Source organism: Plasmodium inui (genome assembly GCF_000524495.1).
Source record: "Plasmodium inui San Antonio 1 unplaced genomic scaffold supercont1.31, whole genome shotgun sequence".
NCBI classification, from domain to species: Eukaryota; Apicomplexa; class Aconoidasida; order Haemosporida; family Plasmodiidae; genus Plasmodium; species Plasmodium inui.
In genome coordinates, this window is record NW_008481865.1 from 156,974 (window position 1) to 178,464 (window position 21,491).

At 47.4% G+C, this 21,491-nt stretch overlaps 7 protein-coding genes across 7 annotated transcripts; 2 read left to right on the forward strand and 5 right to left on the reverse strand.

Annotated features, from left to right (window-relative positions):
- Window positions 1-515: 515 nt before the first annotated feature.
- C922_04895 (hypothetical protein) lies at window positions 516-1,817 on the reverse strand (the record flags this gene model as incomplete). The annotated part of the gene is made up of 1 exon (XM_008820469.1): window positions 516-1,817. One exon carries the CDS (start codon window positions 1,815-1,817, stop codon window positions 516-518), a length of 1,302 nt encoding a protein of 433 aa, XP_008818691.1.
- Window positions 1,818-4,949: 3,132 nt separating this feature from the next.
- Window positions 4,950-9,845, forward strand: C922_04896 (hypothetical protein; the record flags this gene model as incomplete). The annotated part of the gene is made up of 4 exons (XM_008820470.1): window positions 4,950-9,081; window positions 9,236-9,308; window positions 9,486-9,615; window positions 9,774-9,845. The coding sequence occupies 4 exons, from the start codon at window positions 4,950-4,952 to the stop codon at window positions 9,843-9,845; spliced, it is 4,407 nt and encodes a 1,468-aa protein (XP_008818692.1).
- Window positions 9,846-10,833: 988 nt separating this feature from the next.
- Window positions 10,834-11,382, reverse strand: C922_04897 (hypothetical protein; the record flags this gene model as incomplete). The annotated part of the gene is made up of 1 exon (XM_008820471.1): window positions 10,834-11,382. One exon carries the CDS (start codon window positions 11,380-11,382, stop codon window positions 10,834-10,836), a length of 549 nt encoding a protein of 182 aa, XP_008818693.1.
- Window positions 11,383-13,445: 2,063 nt separating this feature from the next.
- C922_04898 (hypothetical protein) lies at window positions 13,446-15,158 on the reverse strand (the record flags this gene model as incomplete). The annotated part of the gene is made up of 8 exons (XM_008820472.1): window positions 13,446-13,535; window positions 13,670-13,715; window positions 13,811-13,891; window positions 13,968-14,164; window positions 14,280-14,360; window positions 14,512-14,605; window positions 14,751-14,872; window positions 14,991-15,158. 8 exons carry the CDS (start codon window positions 15,156-15,158, stop codon window positions 13,446-13,448), a joined length of 879 nt encoding a protein of 292 aa, XP_008818694.1.
- Window positions 15,159-15,480: 322 nt separating this feature from the next.
- On the forward strand, window positions 15,481-16,857 carry C922_04899 (hypothetical protein; the record flags this gene model as incomplete). The annotated part of the gene is made up of 1 exon (XM_008820473.1): window positions 15,481-16,857. The coding sequence occupies one exon, from the start codon at window positions 15,481-15,483 to the stop codon at window positions 16,855-16,857; it is 1,377 nt and encodes a 458-aa protein (XP_008818695.1).
- A 95-nt stretch (window positions 16,858-16,952) lies between these two features.
- C922_04900 (caltractin) lies at window positions 16,953-18,287 on the reverse strand (the record flags this gene model as incomplete). Its single annotated transcript, XM_008820474.1, has 6 exons — window positions 16,953-17,039; window positions 17,210-17,269; window positions 17,455-17,535; window positions 17,697-17,783; window positions 17,962-18,029; window positions 18,164-18,287. 6 exons carry the CDS (start codon window positions 18,285-18,287, stop codon window positions 16,953-16,955), a joined length of 507 nt encoding a protein of 168 aa, XP_008818696.1.
- Window positions 18,288-19,116: 829 nt separating this feature from the next.
- C922_04901 (hypothetical protein) lies at window positions 19,117-20,787 on the reverse strand (the record flags this gene model as incomplete). The annotated part of the gene is made up of 1 exon (XM_008820475.1): window positions 19,117-20,787. The coding sequence occupies one exon, from the start codon at window positions 20,785-20,787 to the stop codon at window positions 19,117-19,119; it is 1,671 nt and encodes a 556-aa protein (XP_008818697.1).
- Between the last annotated feature and the right edge of the window lie 704 nt (window positions 20,788-21,491).

Consider the following 21,491-nt stretch of genomic DNA (forward strand, 5'->3'; position numbering starts at 1 on the left):
CAGAGAAAGGGTCTCCCAACAGAGGACCGAGCAGGAGCACCCCCGAAAGGGTGATCCATAGTGGGTTCCGCACAAAAGGAAGTACACACCACGATCACCCCTCTTGGGAAACTGGAGATTGGGGAGTTGGAGCAGGAACACACAAAGGAGTAGCATCACCTCCGCCTCTTCGCAACCCTGCGAAACGTCCACTTCGTATTGAACCGCAGAGTTGAAAGGGGAACCCGATTGTATAGCGATCTTCAGACCAGGCGGATTAGATCCAAACTGAACTGTCACAAAGGTGGCCAGTTTTTTTTATTTTTTTTAAAAGAAGCCTCTTCGGGGTGACAACAGTCATGAAGTTGACCCCAATGCACGGTGCACAGTTCGTTTCAGCGCACATCGTGGAAAAAAAAAGAAAAAAAAAAAAAAAGGAAAAACAAAAAAAAAAACACACAGGAGGGTGGAGGTACACCGCTCCATTATGGCACATTGCAGGTGAGTCCCATATCGGAAGCGAAGCAGTGTGCTGCTCACTTGCGAAAAAACTTCGTCGGAGGGAAGAAGAAGTAAGTAGAATAGTACACCTTGTACAGATTCATCTCGTGGATGACGTCGAGAGAAGCATACGTGACGAGGAGGAGCAGCGCCAACCACAAGTTCCTCCCCCCCCGCGTCATAAACCTGTTGCTGGAGTGACGACACAAGAGGAGCAACGCAAAAGTGATGAAAAAAATAAACAACGAGAAGGCCACCCCTTCGTATACATACTGAGCACTGGTAGAACGGTATATATATTTGTGCAGAATGGAATCCAGATTCTTCGCTGTGTTATAAAGCTCAGATTTGTTAATCAGACAGTGGAAGATTCCACTGAGGCAGATCAGGAACAAGACGTATGAACAGACAAACATGAGGCAGGGCCATCTTTGGATCAGCTGCAGGAGGAAATACAGAAGGAGGAACAATACAGCCAGGGCAATGGTTAGGAGGTATCTTTGTATCTTCCCCAAGTAGTTAGCTTCCAGAAGGGTGGGCATCGCCCCGTAACCAGCACTGCAAATGGCACTGCCACTGCCGCCAGCAGCACCACCCCTGTTATGTGTCTGAATAAAATCTGAGAAATACGCTTCAATCATTTTGTTACTCGTCTCTGCTTTGTCACTTCCGCTTAGCCGCTTCATCTTTAAGTAACTCTCTAGCATATAACTGGGGCGCACCTTAGAGTAGTAGTCCAAATGGAGAAAGGTCTCCTTTCCTACGTAGAAGAACTCGGGCACCTCTTCTATTGCGTTGACGTATTTGAGGGGGAGAATCGTCGGCTTGTGAAGGTTTATATAGAAGAAGAAGATTGGCGTTGAGGAAGGGATGTGTCCCTTCCACCCTATGCTTCCCCCCTCGCTGTAAAGAGAGAAGCTTCCCAGAATGAAATCCCGCGCCACGCGGTTAAACATCTCCAACAGAATGAGATTCTTCCTGTCAAACATAGATACCCCATTGTTACTCTCCACGTCCATCACGAACAAGACGCAATCGTAGTCGTCTGATTTATTTAATACATACTCCACATAGTCGATGGCGGTCAGCTCATGAATGTACAGAAAGGAAATGTATTGGTTGGTACTCTTCCTCTCCTTCTCGCGTTGGTACTTCTCATTAATGTCAATCTTGATCTTTTTGTTTATGAGTTTCTTCAGCTTCGCCAGCTTAGTCTCCGCGTCGAGGCAGCAGTGCGGCTGCAGCAGAAGGAGCCACAGCAGGAGGGGCAACAAAAGGCGCCACAGCGAAAGTCGCAGCCGTAGAAGTCGCCATAATACAATCTGCGAATAGGTCATGGCCCCCAGCGGGGAATGTTGCAGGCGGCCTGCCATCACCCCGACTGCTTCGGGCTGCTATTCACGGCAGGGGGAGACCATCATCGCATTGCCTCTCCACACACAGAGGCAACCGCTGCATTGTCTCTGCAGTGGATATTATACACTGATTAGTAAGCAGGTTCAGAGTGAAGCGAAAAACATCACCTCGCTTTGGTATGTCTAGCTCACTCACTTAGGCATTTCACAGCAGGGAAGTAAAACAAGTGTAGCCTTAACTCGCTAGGTCAACGGGGTAAACACACAGTTGTAACTGTATCCCAGGGGCGAAATGCGCGATAAGGGGGGTGGGCCTTTTGTTCTGTTTTGTTTTTTTGTTTTTTTTTTTTTTTTTTTTCTCTCCAATTAAAGGTGCAAAGCTGAAATGGGTGGTCTCCTCATACATCTCTGCATAAGAAGATAGATGATCGTCTATATTCTTCCTTTTCCACATGCATGGGCAATTCAACGTTGCCTTAATTTGTACTCGTTTTTTTTTATAAGGGGTCCACTTTGTGGATCGCAGAACGATCTTCCTCTGCATGTGCATGTAACATATGCCACATAGACTTTTCTGCATGCGCCTGGGCGTTTCTCTCTTTGTTTTTTTCTTTTCGGAGGGAGCAACAGGACCCGATAAAAAAGGTCTGCAGTATACCAGTGCAAGAGAGAACACATAAAAAAGGTGCAGCCGCGGGAGTTGCCACTGTGTAGCCCTTTCCTAACGAGCCATATCACGTATGTTCCACTGCAAAGAGGGGGGCGCTTTACCAACATACGTGTGGCATACGTACAATATGTACAAATCTAGGTAAGGGACTTTTTTTTTTTCTCCCTCCCCCTCTCGCCTCGTAATAATACCTACACTGAGCGATTTAGGAAGGTTCTACGTATTATCCTTATGAACATATGTATGCGCCGTGGTGATGCCTCCCCGGCTGGAAGTCATTCGTCCAGAGGTACAAGCGACTTCTGAGCCACATGAAGTATGTTAAAAATTACACCTCTGTTACGGGTTGCTTTACCCCTCCTTCGTCCTTATGACACGTGGGGGAAGGCAATTTGCCAAGGAGTTCCATTCCGCGCGGGAATTCTTTCCAACCTGCTTTTCCTCCTTGATTGCATGCGGGGGGGGTTTATTCCCGCGTGGAGTCCCCTTGGATCCAAGTGTACTTTTTTCTCCCCTTTCCCTCCTGCTTCCGCCTCGTCGCATCTTATACCCTCGGGGCGTCGGACTACCAGCTGCTACCGGCATATGTACTCATTGTACAGCTTCATACAAGCCCATGCGCATATACTGCTATTTGTATGTATTTGCTCCCCCCCTACCCCCGCACATGTGGCAAGTGCACTTATAGTCGATTCCGTTCTCCAGGCGAAACCCATCCACCGCGTAAAAAAGTTTACTTAGCTGTGGAATCTTTGCCTTAAAACTTCCTTCCCTGGTTTTGCAGTTTTTATTTTTTTTTTCTTTTCTCACATAATAAGATATATTGTACTATGTAAATTACGTAAATGATAAAAAAAAAAAGGGAAAAAACAAAAAAAAATCCCCATTTGGTGAATCATTCCTTCTCTTTCTTTTTCTTCTTCTTTCACTTCCTCTTCTTTTTCTTCCTTTTCTTTTTCTTTTTTTTTTTTCCTTTTCTCACCATTTTCCGCCTTGCAAGTGTTAACCTATAAGTGACGACCAGAATACGTGCGAAGCGAATGGTACATGTATCGTATTATATGCTGCGAGCGCGATTATCCGATTACGCCGCTTTGCAATTACGCAGCTACGTAGCCGTTCCATTGCGCCTCTCTGCGTTGATGAGGTTTCTTTTCCCCCCGCGAGAGGAAGCATCGTTTTACTCAGAAGCGCGCCGCATTACGCGAGCATCAGTGTTTATCTGGGCGTATACATTTATACTTATGATTTATATGCCCATTTTTTGTGCACATTTTTATGTATATGTACACGCACGAGCGAGCGGCTTTTTCCTCTCGTCACAGGGGCGTTAAGAGAAGAAGCAATCTCATTTTTGTTGTCATTTGTAATATTATTTCTCTTCCCGCCCCTTTCACATTTTAACTTCCCTCCTTCCGCTCATTTTCTGCGGATCGCGTGACACATCCATCTACTCGTTGCGAATTTGTGCATCGATACAATGTCCTCATATGTTCTCATGTAAAATTCTCTTGCGCGAAGAATCCCCTCTGCTTTAATTTCCGTTTTTCCTAAGTGGGGGTGGCAAGTAGCATGCCCACCGGCATAGCAACACGCGTAGGAGTACGACTATCTTTTATGTATGCACAAGTACACGCCCGTGTGTGCCACTTTCCGATGCTCCTGCGCAGACACGCCCCTTTTTCGTACTCCTCAGTTTGCTACGCTACCAACCGCAAGACAGATGATTCTCTTGCCACGCGAGTAGCTCTGCTTTTGTCTCACCTGTGCCGTGACGTCGTTATGAAAGGACGTCGCTGAGGGATAGCTTTCGTCTGTCCCTGCTGATCTTTTTCGTGTGACAATCTGTTGTGAGTTCATCCCCGAGCGAGGTGCTTCCTCCCCCCTCCCACGTAAAGGCACAAGGTCACAAACATACACACACACTGACCTTCCGTCTGACCTCCCTCGCCCAGCATGTGTAACCCGCGCGAGTGGTAACAGCCCCCCTCGTCTTTCCATTTGTTCTTCATCGTACAGCCTCTTCTGTGTGTACTTCTTTCCCCTCCGCCCACCGACACACCTGCGTAGCGACGCTTGTACGGCCGTATGCACGCCTACACAGACGTACAGGGTGAGCAAGCACGCGGGTGTGGCGCATCGGGCAAGGGGGGACTCATAGGCCAAGTGATCCGAGTTTGAATTCGCCTCATTCTCCCCGTTAGCCCCGTTCGCGCGTCTCTCCCCCGGTAGGAAAGTATCTCCACCTGTAAAACGTACACACAGATATATATACATACATAGACTCATTTATGTGCACGGAGGCGTTCGTGTGATCCCACGGACGTGTACTCCAATTCGGCACACTTGCCTCTGCCACTTAGGGCGTCTGCTCTCACGGGGCTCTTACCCCCCGTACCTCGCCTCTTCCCACTACACCTCCCCCCTGCCGCTCCCTCTCCAAAATGGCGTTCTCAAAGATCGCGAAAACGCTGACGGATCTGAAGCAGAAGTCTCAGGATTCCTTCTCAAACATGCTGTATGTCTACGCTGGGTTTGTGTATGATCGACCATGGAAAATTATTCTGGCGAGTCTCCTGGGATGCTTACTCCTGAGTATGGGTTTCTGCTACAGAGAGAATGAAAAAGATATCTACAAACTGTACTCCATATCAAATTCGTATGCCTGTGAAACGAATGATGTGATTAATGACTTTTTTCACAAAAGTCGGAAGGCCTTTATCATGGTGGAGTCAAATTGCAATCTGCTGAAGCCCCATATCTTAAAAGAGCTAAAAAAGTTCGAGGATGGAACGAAGGAAATTCAAGTTGATCTCTCCGAGATCAATGAGTGTAGTAAAGACTCCGAGGTGCCATCTGTGCACACGGATGCATCGAAGGAGGTATATGATATGCTTCTAAAAAATCAAGATGTGAATGCCAACTTAGATTGGAAACCAAATTTCAAACGATTTAACTTCAATTTTGCCCTGAATAAGCTCATCGGAATGAAAAACAAACTGACGGAGTCAAAGAGCGACGATAAAGGGAAAGGTAAAGGGAAGAAAGGGAGCAAGAAGGACAAGAAAAAAGGGAAGGACTCAAAGGAGGGCACAAAAAGTAGTCGCAGTGAAGACGCCGATGGTGAAGACGCCGATGATGAAGATGACGCTGATGAAGATGATGATGATGAAGATGATAATGATGAAGATGATAATGATGACGAGAATGATACAGAAGAAGGGAAAAACCAAACGAGTAGGGGCAATCCCAACTGGGAAGACGACGACAACAGTGGTGATCGCCATGATGACGATATCGATGCAGACCTACTTAGCAACGGTGAAGGAAACCAAGTACAGGGATTTCAAAGCTATGTTAACAACTTCGTCGATAAGAAGATCAAGTGGCTGACCAGAAAAATTACAGACATGTTCAAAGGAAAGACAAATGGAAACACAGTAGAAGAGAAAGAAATGTCAAAAGTGAATGCCACTGATTTTAAAGAGGACACTTTTTACCCCCCATTTTATATCCCTCCCATGCTGCTAAAGGAGGACAGGTGTCTTCTCCAAAATGTATTGAAGGATAAAAATGTTAATATAAATCTGAGAGAAGCAAGTGATTCGTTGAAGAAGCAGATCACTTTCTCGTTGCAAGACATATGCGAGAAGAAGTATAACGAGTGTAACTTAAGTTCTATCTTTCTCTACTATGAGAATGGGAATGCCAAATATGAAAATCCCATCAAAGTGGATAATCTAGACTTTTACGTAAACAGGAAGACATTCAAAGAAATGATATTGAAGTCTATTCTTGGGAATATGCAATATAAGGAGAATCCATTCAGCTACACCATCACTTCGGCCAATGCCATCATGACAATAATCCCCCTTTTTAACTCCTACAAATATGAGCCATATGTATTGGCCTACGAGAAGAGGCTTATTGAGTATGTCCGCTTCTATAACATGGATGAAGTGATACAAGACGAGGAAACCAATGATGGGAATGAACCGTATATCAAATTTCATGTATTCACAGACAGAAGCTTGGAAGACGAAGTGGATCGAATATCCAAGATTGATAATCTGACCAGACTGCTCTTTATCATCGGGGTGTGTCTCATCTTTATGTATGCCTTATTCAACAACGTCACCTCTGTTTTGTATAGGAGCAAACCTCTCTGTGCTGTTATGGGCATTCTGTGTGGTTTCTTGGGATACCTTGCCGGTTCAGGCTTCTTATTCTTCCTCGGAGTGAAATCCGTCCCTCCAGCGGAAACAGTGCCTTTTCTTGTCATTGGGGTTGGCGTAGATGACGTGTTTGTTATCCTAAATTCGTATTCCCTCCTTTTTATGATTAAAGATAATAAGAAGAGAATTCAGCTTTGTCTAAGGGACAGTGCCTTGGCCATCACAGTGACTACTGTGACGAATATTATTGCTTTTCTTATTAGCTCTGTTTCTCCCTTTTACTCCATATGTAGTTTTTCCCTCTTCACCGCGAGTTCACTCTTCTTTGGCTACCTGATGGTCCTGACTCTGCTTCTCAGCTTCCTCTGCATCGAGGGCAAGTGGGAAAATAAGAAGAGGAACATCTTCTCCGGTACTACTCTCCTCTTTTGCTCCTTCTTCGGAAGGGGGAGAAGCGGCAGAGGGAAGAATGCTGTTACTCCCAGCGGTTCGGGTGCGGCCTTGCCCAATGCACCGGCTGCGTCCGGTGCTGCGTCTGCTTCTGCCGCTGGTGCTGCCTCTTCTTGTGGTGGTTCCCCCCCCGGACAGAACAATCTCACTCTGGAGATGGCCCAAAATGAAGACGACTACAAGAAGACACCACCCGAGTATGAAAATATCTCCATTTATGAGTGGATCCACAACCTCTACCTTTTTGAAGAATCCTTCAATAAGAAGAATGCCACGGTTTACTCTTCCAATGAGATCAGCAGCAAAGGATACAACAACGAAAATGGAATGCAGACCTCTCCTGCTCCGCACGATCAGCTTAGTCTGGAAAACATGTGCTTGGACAAGAAGGATATGAAGAAACGGAAAGGTGGAGCTGCCCTGCAAGACCCATCGGGCAAAGGCAGGAAGAACCAGATGGCGCTTAAGTACTCCGGCGGAGCGGCGCGAGGGACCATCCCTATGGAGGAGGAAGAAGAGGAGCAACCATCATCATCATCCGCTCCGATGAGATCACACCTACTTGAAGTGGAAGAGGGAAGAGGAGGAACCGGCGCAGGAGAGGCGTCGGACAATAAAGGAGCAAAAAAGATAACCATCGCGAGTGACATATTTTCAGGCCAAAGTGGCACTCCAAATGGGAACGACTTGGATGGTAGCGGTGTGAATCGTGGAGTGGACCGCGGTGTGATGGGAGCAGGGACGAGTGGACGTATGGGGCTCCCTCGAGAAAGGAAGAACCTGCTGCAGGATCGCGAGAAGGGTCTCGCAGGCGGCGATCACGGGGACAACCACTACTATAATAACTCGATGGAGATGGCGACGAAGGATACTCTACATCTGAACAATCTGCACGATAGGGATAAGAAAAACGTTTATCTGCTGAGCTCCCACGACAATGCTCTCTTCTACAAGTACATCTACGAAGAGCCAAAAGGAAACATAGGAAAATATTTCCGATCTCTCGTGAAAAATTACTACGTCCCTTTCCTCTCCTCTGGAATGGGAAAAACCATCGTCTACGTCGTTTTTTCAGCTATTATTATGCTCTCCATTTATGGCTGCACGTTGATGAAGAAGGGGATTAAATATGATAAGGCCTTTCCAGTAGATTCTTACGTTAGACTCTTCGTGGAAGCCAAGACGAAATACTTCCCTCACTATGGAGACATGATCGAAGTGTACTACTTTGACAAAGACTTCGTTAAGAAGTATAGACGATTGAACAATCAGGAGGACGTAGTCTCTTCATCTTTTCTCTACTCGGATAGGACAGATCGAGAGATGATGAAAAATCCAAAACTGAATCGAAACATCCATTGGGAGGTGAAAGATCTGCAGAATGAACTCATCGAAATGAATGACCAACTGGAAGAACTGGATTTCGTGTCAGGAGTGGCAAATGGATTTACTCACTTCCTTAACAGCAATCGTAGAAAATTGAAAAACGAGACCCCGGAGCAGTTCTACGACACCTTTGTTGATTGGATACAGAATGACTTTGTGGGGAATCTCTTTAAAAATGATTTTATCTTCCTGAACAAAAAGCTAGTCGCCTGGAGGTACTTCTATTTCCAGAACAATGTGGACGATTCAGAGATCTCCTCCAAATGGCTCAAGACATGCAAGAAGCTCAGCAAATTGGAAGACCACAATGTCCAGCTGCAGTGTTTCCACATCAGCTCTATCTTCAACGAGACGGACGAGGTCATCATTGAAGTTACTCTCATCAACCTTGCCATCACGATCGCTTCCATTCTCATCGTCACCGCTTACATTATAAAGGGGCTGAGCTCCTGCGTCATCATTGCGCTGATCATTTTCCTCATCGACCTCTGCATCTTTGGCTTCATGTGTCTCTGCGGCATCACCGTCAACATCATCTCGATGGTCATCCTGGTCCTCTCCGTCGGTAAGTGGAAGGTCAGCGAGGTCAAGTTTTACCACGTCTTCGCATCGGGGTGAAGTTTTACGCACATCTTCTCATCACATTTCTTCTCATCACGCTTCTTCTCATCACGCTTCTTCTCATCACGCTTCTTCTCATCACGCTTCTCCCCGTTCAGGCTTCTCCATCGACCACACCTCCCACATCGTCCAGGCCTTCACCCACAGCAAGGGAAGAACACGGGATGAGAAGTAAGTTCCCCGGGCAGCCATCGCGGGGTGTGCCTATGCATATGCATACATATATATATACACCCTTATATACCTAGATATACCTATATATATGTCTCGAGAGAAGGAACGCCGCGGTGAACGTCGCTCCTACGCACCAATTCATGCCCGCATCTGTCCCCCCGCCACCCCCCGCAGGATGAAGGAAAGTCTGCACCTCATGATAGGGCCCGTCCTGCACAGTGGACTCTCCACCTGGTTTGTCATAAGTACCCTGTTTTTTTCCAACAAGGATTTCACCGTCATCTTCTTTCAAACGTTGTCTCTGGTAAGGCCAACCCGGGCGCCCACATTTGTGCATAGTCGCGTCTGAGCGGTGTCGCGCACGACGTGGCGCAAGCCCAGCACGTGGCCACCCCATATGGCTGTCCCACATGGCCGCTTCACATGGCCGCTTCACATGGCAATCACTTCTCCCCCCCGCAGGTCCTCTTTTTTTCCGTGATCTTCTCCTCCATGTTTTTGCCAGTGCTGCTCTCGAGCTTTGGCCCGCTGTAACCCTTTTGAGTTAAAGAAAAAAGGAAGCCATATCGGCACGTCGCCGTTTGCGAGGCTTCCCCACAGGACTGTCCTTTCCTTCCATCCATTACTTCCCCTGTCGGTTCATGTGATGAATTAATCTCTCCCCCCATATGTTAGATTTTATTTTTCTTTTTTAATTCAAATTTTGAAAGCTGCCCGAGTTCCTTGCCGCATTATCTGTTTGCGTGCGAGTCGGGCAGTTGCTCTCCCTCCCCTCTTGATTAATCCACACCGATTTAACCGTCCCCGCGCACCATCCCTGTATGTACTGCCCACACGGTATGCGCTTCAGCACATGTGTGTGGATTTATATCTCCGTCACGTCCCTCCTGATGACTTTCTCGTTCAGCTTGATTTTCTCTTTTTTTTTCTCTTTCTCGTTGTCCTTCTCTTTCTCCTTCTCTTCCCCTTCCTCTTTTTCTTCTTTTTTCAATTCCGTTTGCTATGTGCTTTCCCACACAGGTATGTACATATGTGTGTCTACACATGTGGGTTGCTCCCCAGTGAGGTAGGTCTATAAAGTGTGCCCCCCTACCCTACTGTACTCTACCTCCACCATTTGCATGTATATGCTTCTTACGTGCGTTCTAACAAAAGCGCTTGACATAACTTTTTAATTTTTTTTTTTTTTTAAAGTTATTTTTATTTAGTGTTTTTATAATAGTATTATTTTAAAAACATGCCTTTTTTAAATTTTGGAGAAAAAGAAAAAGAAACAAAAAAAAAGGTTTTTCTTTTTTTTCTTTTTTTTCTTTTTTTTTTTTTCTTTAATGGATAAGTAGTTGTCGTTTAGGAGGCTACTCATGTTGGGAGCAACTCGCTGCAACGCACACGTGGATGAATTTTCCGTTACGCGGGGTGCACTTCTCTGGTGCAGCAGGAGCGAGCGACTCAGTTCACGTGACACCATTGACACGGCTCATGGCGATCGCACCAATGCTACCTCTCACACCGCTGCTACCACTCAGAGGTACGCAGCGTGCTCGTCCTCCCAGATAAAAATCTTGGGGTCCCTTTTGCAGAAGGCCCGCACGGCCATGGCTAGGTTGTCCGTGTCTTCCATCATCCGTCCCCGGCAGCCAAACTTCAAATTCCTAGGAATGTTTTCCTCCTCTGAGTATAACACCTTCTTCACGTCAGCAACGGTTAGGGCATCGTCCAGATAAAGCTTCGTCCCATTCTTCCACTTCTTCTTTGTGAGTTTATTCCAGCTGTGAAAGTATTTGCCGTAAAGATAGTCCAGAAGGCTTGTGCTATCACTCCAGCTGCTCACCCCGTCACTCCGGGACCCCTCCTCGCTGAACCCATTCGGGTATAGCTTCTCCTCATTTATATAGAAGTGATAACCCAACTTAGTGTCTGCCCTGTACCGAGTAGACCATATTACTCCGGGGAAGAGAAAAAGCATGACATATTTTATGTGGCTCTGCGCGTAGTAAAAGGAGTGGTAAAGCTTCTTCAGACGGAAATTCACGTCCCGGAAGAGGCTGTTCCATATGTACCGTCTGTACATGTCGGTCTTGGATGGTGGTTACCGGGGCGCAGTTCTTCCTCAGAGGGGCATAAAATGCGGACGTGCAGAAAGGGCAGACGTGCAAAGGTGCAGGAAAAGCCGCTAACGAGAAAAGCGCTAACGAGAAAAGCGCTAACGAGAAAAGCGCTAACGGGAAAGCTCAAGGAGGTGATCTCTTCTCACGTCTCATGTGAATCACCAAATGAACTACATGAGGCCGCTTAAGAAGCCACTTCTTTCTTTTGATGGGCCTTCGGGGCACGGTACGTGGGGGAGTCCCTGCTGCTGCGCAACGGCTTCGATAGTTCGAGAGGGGCTATTCGTTGCAGGCAACCGATGGTGAGTCCTTTGCCTTTCTGTTTTTCGCTTTATGTTTTCCCCTTTGTTATGTTTTTTCTTTTTTTTTTCGCCTGATGATGTTCTTCGCGAGTCGTTTTCTATAACACAGAGTAGTGTGAGTTTCACGGGCATACCACCGGGCGTCCCTTAATCATGTTCAGGGATTTTTTAAGATCTTTCACGGATACTCGGCACGATGGAGGAGAGATGTTAGTGGGGGGAAAGCCAAACGGGGAAATGAAACGGACGCATGGTTGAGGAGGCACTTTTTGCGGTTCTTCAACCTTCGTGTGAAGCGACACTTGGTGTATTGGCCCTGTTAATGGAGGGAAGCAAGCACTCTCAAGTTCAACGAAAAAAAAAAAAAAAAAAACATGCATATGCCCATCTTTTCCTTTTGCTTTTTTTTTTTTTTTTTTGCCTCCCGTTGTGCGTCATACTGACCTGTGCTAAATGCAAAGAGTGGTCCTCCTTCCTAAGCGCGACCGTAATTGAGTTCCCGCGTCAGATCATTTTCCACAGCGCAGCACAGCTCCACTGTCACAGAAGCAACAAAACGAACGTGCAGCCATGGGAAGAGGCGACTACTGCCTCCCTGACAGCGGTGTGTTCACCTCTGATTGGAGGTCCCTTGAAACAGAAGGGGGGGCAGAAACATTCGAACTGGCACGTGTAATCTCTCTTCCCCTTTCAGTACAGAAAGATTCAGTTGAACATTCCCCGGCGAGGAGCCAATCGAACTGCAAAAGGAAATACTCCCTGCGTGCAGCTTGCTCCACTTGTATGAACAACCGAGCCTCAGGGCTCCCTCCATCTTATGTTGTAAGGAGAGTACAACATGTTTGTCTGTGTGTGATGAAGCGGCCAAAGCGGCCCAGTGGGGACAAAAAAAAAAAAAAAATGAAAAAAAAAGGTAAAAAAAGGTAATTACGTTTAAAGCGCAGACAGTGCACACCTTATAGGGGCAACTAAACTCACGTCACGGAGGGGGAGTCATCCCATTTTGCGTTTTTTATTTTTTGAGTTCTTCTCTTTATTTTATTTTTTCATCTTTTTATCTCTTTATTTCTTCATTTTTTAATTGCACTTAAGGGGGGTTAGGTTACGTTACAGCGGAAGGAAACGTACCGACAGTCCATTGTCTCATTGAATGCGGAGAAAGAAGAAGATCTCCTTCTACTTCCGTTACGTCGTATCATGCTACCAAATGGGGGGCGGTTGCCACGAGTGCGTGAGGAGCTCAACGGGGGGAAGCCCCCCCACCCCCCACTTAGTATGAGCACCACTTAAACGAGAAAAAATTCGGACATCAGGAGGAGATGATCCGAGGGGATTTTCCAATTGGGGAGTTCTTCACTTTTTCTGTTCCAAGGGGTGGGAGGAGAAAATAGGTTTACTGCGATGACGGTGCAAATGCGGATGGAACGCTATCGAGCGATAGGGGGAAAGACCACAAAAGGTATTACTGCTAAAAGGATGAAGAGACTATACGAATGAGCAGTGTATCCTCACCCCAGGTCTCCAGGAAAAGTTTCGGCCGCCAGGGGGATAAGCCCTCTAAAAAAAATATAATCTATACACCCAGAGAATGTTGTCGTCTTGTTTGTGAATGGGGGTTCAGCTCCGTTGATCTGTTTGTACAAAGGGATCGAAGGAGATGTCTCCACGATTGTTCGAAATGAATTCAGATGTTTTGTTCTTTTCTCCCACGTGCTGGCTATCTCTCACGGTTTTACCTCCCTAAAGGCGCTTTGGAACGGATCTATGCGGAGGTCTCCGTACTTTAGGAAGGCTTCGTCTTTCCGAAGATGCGCCTGTGGGAGGGGGGAAATATTCCCTTCCAAATAATGACTGCAATGTGGATAACACACGGGGAGCATATGTCAATATGGCACCAACACAAGGATGCTCTTTTCTGGGGGAGTTGCGATGCCCCAGGGGGCTATACCGGATGGTGGGGGTGCTTCATGGAAAGTCTTCCCGTGGTTATGAGCCTGCAGGGGGAGAGGTGCAAATTGGTTATGCCATCAGCCCGGGTTGCAATTGGGATTTTTTTTTTTTTTTTTCTTTTCGGATGGGGCAACATTACTCGTACACTCCGCTGAGTTGGCCATCCGCGGGGGATCCCTGACTATGCTGAGAAGAGGTTTGTAGAACCAAGTTTGCTGAGCTCACTGTGCTGAACGCAATTTGCAGAGCCCACTTTTCTGAGCGAAGTTTGCCCCCACGACCTCGCGGGGGAGAACAATGCAACGCCTACCAGACAGGGAGTGGAGTTGAAATCCCCCATCAGCAGCAGAGGAACAAAAGGAAACGACTCCAGAGAGGAACGCACAAACTGGAAGAGCTCCTTAACAATGAGGAAAGTGTGGAACAACTTCACGTCGGCATATGCTGGGTTCCAATAAATGTGACAGTTGCAAACGGTCAGAAGGATTTTTGTCTTCCAGGTGGTGTGTGGGAGGGTTTAAAATAGGAAAGATGAGAGTAGTGGAATGCACACATAAGGGATGGAAAAATAGAAAAAAAAAACTTCTCTATGTCTATATTCGTTCCACTCCTACTTGGGGAAGCTCCAGGAGAAGCATCGTAGCCATACTGTTTCTCATTCTGAGCTCCTTAATGAATGCCTCTTCGATCTGGTGATAAAAAAAAAAAAAAAAATATACAGAAAAATGCAAAAAAAAACAAGAAAAAAACAAAGGAACGAAGCAGTGTCTCTATCCTTTTGGTTAACTACGGATTATACGTTTGCTACTTCTTTTCCTCCTTCCCATCGCGCGCACTTACGTCACTTTCCCCCTGGTGAGCGTAACCCACCAGATGGGTTGACACCGCCTCGCTGAGATGAAAATGTTTCTTGGCAACCAGGTTGAATTTTTTGCTAATGGGAAAAGCAAAGGGGAAACAGAAATGGACAGAAGGGCTTCCCCGGAAGGTACGTTCCAATCAGTGTTTCTCAATTTCACCGCACACGTCTGCTAGCCCACGTCTGCTAGCACACTTCTGCTCCCTCCAGGGAACATTACTCGAATAAGACGCAGCATTTGTTGCTGCTGGATGTCAGGGTACTTTGCGAAGGCACCACCAACGTCAAGTTGTGATGAGCACACCATTTTTGCAGGCTTGAGATCAGCAGTGGGGATACCTCCTACGCGGGGAAGCAATTGCAAGGGAGTTACTATTCCTTTTTGCTAAGATCTCCATGAGGGTTGCCTCTGGTGAAGCAGCGCATCGGGTGACGCGACCCATCGGGTGACTTCCCCCACCTGCAGGCACATGACGTCAAAGGGGGTGCACGAAAACCTTTCGCTGAGAAATCTCAGTCGGGAGCAACTCTTAAAACGGGTGGCAGTTCTACTCTCTGCCGCTTCGCGAACGGAGTGCCAGACGTCATTGTACATATTCCAGGAGGCTACTCTTATTTTAACCCCCATTTTGAGCAGTTGGGCCTTGACACAAGGGGCAGAGAGACACCGGCAGGTGTATACCCCGCATGGTTATTCTTAAATGAGCTTCTACTGTTTGTGGAGGGTGAGACTGTAGCGCAAGAACAACAGAGGGGAGAGGGGAAAAATTGTGGCATCGGTTTGTTCACGTGTTCACATCGCAACGGTGCCCTCATATGAGTTTTTTTTTTTTTTTTTTCTTTCCTCCCTCTCGGGTAGAGAAACCATTGAGAGCCGCTCCACAGCATAGAACTAACACCACTTTTAATATCAGCAAGATGGTCAACTTCGCCAGGGCACTTCCCCCCCCATGGGCGCCCATCCGACGCGTCTCCTCCGGCCTGCGCTGCGTCCCGCGGGGGCTCGGCCAGCCCGCGTCCACAGAAGAAGCTTCGCCCAAACTGCTAGCAGGGCAGAAAAAAGAAACTCCTCCGCCAGGGAGACTCGTAACAGCGGAAATAAAGAAGTACATTGCTCCTCCCCCCGATGGAGCAGAAACAGAAGAAGCAAGACCAACACGTACCGCGCATCCATTTTCCATGAAGAAATAACAGACAAAGAAAATATGAACAACAATGAAAAGATACTAAGAATAATACAGAGAAGCTCAATCACCCAGTTCAGTGTGCAGGACTGCACTCTTTTCCTTAACTACCTCATTCGCAATAAGAGGAACAAAGACACACACAACAAAGTGAAGAACCTATGTAGGCTGAAGCTCACTTCATCTCTGTACAAAGAAGCTGTCACCAAGATTGTAACCTCTGTACTTACCTATGAGGAAAAATATTTTTCCTTTTTTTTCCAAAAATTTGCTGAGTTGAGGGATTTAAATTCGATGGAGAGGATGTTCATACACATGCACACGAAGCAGTTGTTCCGATATTTGACGTTTTACAATTTGGTCGAAATTTTTTACAGCTTAGCTATCCTCAACTTCGAGAGGGAGAGAAGCGAAGAGGCGTTGAAGACCGTCTTGGATTACCTCCTCTCTAATGTCATTCACACAAATGGACACTTAAGACACCTGGAGAAGAAGCTTATTAACCATGCCACTGTGCAGGGTGCAGATGGCAGGGCTGTGTACATACAGAGTTTCGCCAAACGCAGCCGCCATCAAGAGGGTACTATTCCCCCGGTGAAGAAAGCCAAGGGGAAAAAAACAACTAGCTTAGCCGTGCGCAATGGAGATGACCAGTCCAACACCCACTTCGACGTGAAATCCCTCTCCAACGTCATGCTGTACAAGCTAATCTACGGATTTGCGAAACTCAATCGCAAGAGAGAACTCGTGAGAGAACTGCTCGTGTTACTCATCCCATACGTCCGATTCAGACTTCAAAATATGGAATACGTATTCTCCAACGAGATACCCGATATCATCGTCAAGGTTTTATGGTCATATGCATTCCTACAAGTCAGACACGTCAATCTCTTTCTCGATCTGTCCCTCTCCATTCAAGTCTCCATAAACGAACTGAAGCTGGATCAGCTCAAGATTGTCAAAAACATTTTCCTCAACTTTCTTATCTTTGATGAGTTACTACTGGATACATTAGAGGAGCTTATCGATCACATGGAGGAGAAATGTCCGAGCCTCCTCTCACAGCCGAGGAAGAAGCCGTTTAAGAGGAAAAAAAGGCGAGTGGCGCTCACGGACCAAGTCAAGCTCAAGTTGGAGCGGTGAGGGGGGGAGGCAGTGGGGGGAGATGCACAAACCGAGCAGACGTGGCGGAAGTTGCTTCAACACCGGCAGGTACACCCCGGTCCTTCACGACTCCCCTAGAACAAATTCGTCTTCTTCATAATCCGCATGAATTCCTCCTCGTTAATTTCTCCGTCTCCGTCTCGATCAGCTTCATCGATCATCTGTCGTTCGACCCAGGAAGGGGGGAAAAAAAAGGAGAAGAAAAAAAAAAAGTTGGGGGAAGGGGACACAAAATGAGTTATTATGTCTTCAACACGGGTAAACCAGATCGAGTCACGCTCCTCTTAATCGCACACAAAGGAACATCTCCGCAGTTATGTAACGTTCGCACCTCCTGGATTTCCTCATCAGTTATGTTTTCTCCGAGTTCCTTCGCCACTCGCTTCAAATTCTGGACGGTGCAAAAAATAGGGGGGAGTTGGACAAATGACGTGGAAAAAAAAAAAAAAAAAAAGCGGAGCGTATATAACCAAATGAAGCGTCAAAATGGCTAGCTGAGCTGAACGGGGAAAGGGTGTCCCAATATGGCCTGAGAGAAGAGACCACCCCAGATGACCGATTACACGTGACACACACCTTGAAGGATATCTTCCCAGTTTCGTCGTCGTCAAAGAGGCGGAAGGCCTTGAGTATTTCCTCCTTGGGGTCTCGCTCACTCTGGGGTCATAGCAGTTTAGGGGGGTGGAGGATATGTGTTCAGGGGGGTCAAATAGGGCAAGCAATCGCACAAACGGGTAGAAGTACACAAAAAAGGGAGCTCGGGAGAGATCCGTGCTGCCTCTCAGGGACGCCGCTACTCTGCTACCCTCCGTGCTAACCATCTTGATCGTCATGATGTCCAGGAAGTCATTGAAGTCGATGGTGCCCGACCCGTCTTGGTCAACGTCAGAGATTATTTTACGAATCTGCGGGGGGGAAGGGATAGGGCGCATTTTTCAAGGCAGCCTCTGAATGCGGAGCTGTCCCCCTCCGTGACTGCCCCAACTTCAGTCCATCCACGTACGTGTGGTAGTTGATTGGCTATCTGATATCTGTGCTTCTGTCTTATTTTTTTTTGTCGAATTTCTCTCGTTTTCCCATTACGTCCTCCTTTTTGGGTTCGAAGCCCAGGGCCCGCATGGCAACCTTCAGCTCCTTCGCGTCAATTCTTCCTGCGGAGTGTGGCGAAATGTGGGATGTGGCGAAGCCCGGGGATGGGCAAATAAGCGTGCGTCACTCCGTAGAGGTCGCTTGGGGGAAGAGACAAATGCTGCTCGCTACGTCGACAGAGAACTAGACGTCGTACCCGTGCCGTTGGTGTCAAATAAATCAAAGGCTTCCTTTATTTCGAGCTTCTGTTCCTCGTTTAGTTCGTTCCGTTTGCTTCTGGCATTGCTGCTTCGAATCATGTTGGGGGGTTTCCTGTTCATTTTAGCTTGACTCTGCGTACAGGGGAGGGGTAGGAGGAGCGGCGAGCTGGCTGAATGGCCACACCATGTACCGCTACGCTCAGGCACAGCCTGTACCGCTACACATGAGGCGCCCTCCGCCTTACGAGGGGTATTCTCCAAAGGGGTAGACGGCGGGAAATCAGTCCTTTTCGTTCCTTCTTCGCAGCGCCTTCCCCCGTTCAGGAGTGACAAGAAGAGGGGGCGTCACAAGAAGGGCAGGCGTGACCAACTGGGAAGCAACCGAGTGGCGAACACTCTCGTTGTCCCCTCAAACGGAGCTTCGGCAAAATTGTGCACTCAGCTGTGTCAAAATTTTTCCGCGTCACCAATGCGCGCAGCGTAAATGGGGAAATCCAAACGGATGATCTTCCCTTATCGCGAAAGAATGCAGATGATCATAACATGAGAGAGATTGACCAGACGTCTTTTCCTGACAGATTGGAAAAAATGCCACGAAGGGGACTCAACAGAGCAGTTATTACGCAAGAGGAGAAAATAAAAAAAAAAAATCTATATATATTTTTTTTTTTTTTTTTTTTTTTTTCTTCCCTCTCCAACGCGTGCAAATGCATACACATATCCTCGCATGCGGTGTGCGAGTCGGTGGAAAGAAAAGTTCGATACGGAGTTATCCAAACGGGGGAGGGGGCAGCGAGAATACAAAAAAAAAAAAGGTTAACGAGGTGTACATGGGCTGGGGGGACCCGCTAGTGGTAAGAAGCAAGGAATCGCAAAGACACATGCATAAACACTCTAACGAAGCCCCTCTCGAATAAATGCCCGCCCGTGCGCGCCTGGCCTACCGACCCTACTCGTAGTAGAAGTGGTGGTACAGGACGCGCTGCTTCCCCCCCAGGGAGTCGTAAAAAAAATGGTCGTTAAACTGGTTCGAAGGAACGTAACTGGAAGGAGAATTCACAAACGCCTGATTAAACATCCCCATGTCCACGTCGCCATGCGATCTCTTAAAAAGGTGTCCCATGAGAAAGATGGCGAGGAAGACGTCCGCCGGGGTCGTAATTTTGAAGTTAGGAAACCTTGCCTGCAAAGCGAACACCTTTTTTTTTGTAAGGTGTTGAAATAGGGAAGAGGTATCGGTGAAGGTTTTCCTGCTTTTTTGGACTTCCGCTCCTCTCATTGAAATTAACTTCGCACACAGCTGTAGCAACACGTGGCTGCTAAATATCTGTGGAGTCTGAGCCAGAAATATGAACTGCCTGTCTACGTTGACCTTCACCCTGGGACAACCTTCCCCTTGCTGCTCGCTGCCTATCCGCTTAATGGTGTCCGTGGCGCGCGCTCCCAGAATGGTATTATTCCCGATTGTGGCCATGTAAATCAGATTGAAGAAGTCGAGCTCGGACAAGAAGGGCCGCGCCCCGTCGTGCACCAGGATGTGCGAGATGTGCGCTTTGCGAGCGGGGTGGCCACCGTCCACACTATCGGAGCCATCCGCCTTATCTGCTTCACCTGCGCCATCGGCTTCATCCGCTTCATCCGCTTCCTCCGCTTCACCCGCTTCACCCGATGTTTCGGCGCACCCCCGCAGCAGCCGGCAGATGTACTCCCCATTTTGCACCGACAAGTCCAGCCCTCGCAGCGCATTCAGCAGGGAGTCGACCCTCTCCGGGCCGCTCTCCAGCAGCCGTATAATCTTGTACCGATTCGAGTCAACATCGCTTGGCTTCACCTCGTCACTGCTATTTGTCCCTTTTCCACGAGTATCTCTCCTATTAGTGGTATTTCTGCATGGTTCGTTCTCCACTTCCCCCACACAGTGTTGCCTCTTTTTTTCCATCACATCGGTTAGCAGCTCATCCAAGTGGGTGATACACTTCCCTTTCTCATTGTCATATATTATAAACTTATTCTTTTTTAAGAATTGAATAGTCTGGATGGTATCCCTCTCGGAGTGTTCTTCCGACAAAGTCAACACATTCTTCGAGTGACCCCTGCGCAGGAACCCCCTCTCATGTTTCCTCCGTAGAAGAGGAGCGTTCAATCTGTTTATACTATCCATCACATGGTGGAAATAATTCGAATCGCACACAAGACTGATGGACTTAATTATATTGCATTTGACGAGCAAATTAAAAGAGTATAGGAAGACTGGGAAATCATTCAGCATTAGGAGTTGCTTTCCATTCGCCAATTCTGTTCTTTTGCCGATCCCTCCGCAGAGTAAAATGGCGTGAATGTTTTTTTTTTCCAACGATTTCTCATATTTTCTGTACTCCTGTGTATGGTCCTGATCTGTCTTCCTGATTGTCTCGGAGAGGTCGAGGTCCTGCTTTTCCTGCGAAGTCTGCTGTGGAGTCTTCTGCCGCGTTGTGCTCGCACCGTATACATTTCCTCTCCCCTCCGTTGCATGCAACTGTCCCCCTTTATCGCACTCACCTCTGTTCTTCCCCTCCCCCCGAGAAGGTGTAAAAAAACCCACTTTATAAACACCCCCCCCTCTGGTAACAATAAACTGCATGGCGTTAGCTTTCCCCCGTCTCCTAACAAGGACAGGAATACCCCCTTCTATGTCATGCAGGGAAGAGGCAACTTTCCCCCCAGGATACCCCTGAAATATCCTCACGCGGTGTACCCTTCTAAGTTTCGCACATGTTGGTGCCACTTTCCTGCGCAGTACGTGGGGAAAGCACCATCGCAGGGTAAGCAAATAGTTAATTAAAACACACCACGGGGAGAAGCGGGCAAGGAGGCGAATGACCAGACGGACGCTCAACGGGGCGTCTTTCATTTTTTTCTTAACGGGCCAGTTGCCTGGGCCGGACCGCCGACAAAAAAGGGGGGAAAAACGAAACAGTATCAGGGCATACAAGCCGCTTTAATCGATTCTTCCTATTTTTCACTTCTCCACATGCCCACTTCCACTAGGGGTGAACCTCCCTGGCGATGATTGCCACTGGGAGATGTCCTAACAAGTCTGGAAAACAAAATGTTCTCTCATTTTATAATTAGTCCATTGGACGTTCTTCCTCATAGGACAGCCAGTTCCTCACTTGTAGTGGGCTGTATATACTTGGCGCATTCTCTTCCAATATTTTCTCTTTAACCATCATTTTGGTGTGACACAAATGGGGGATGCAACAGGGGCAGATAAGAAAAGAAAAGCAATATCACCAAGAGTGGTGAGGGGGCACAAAAAAAAAAAAAAAATGACCTTCAAATATG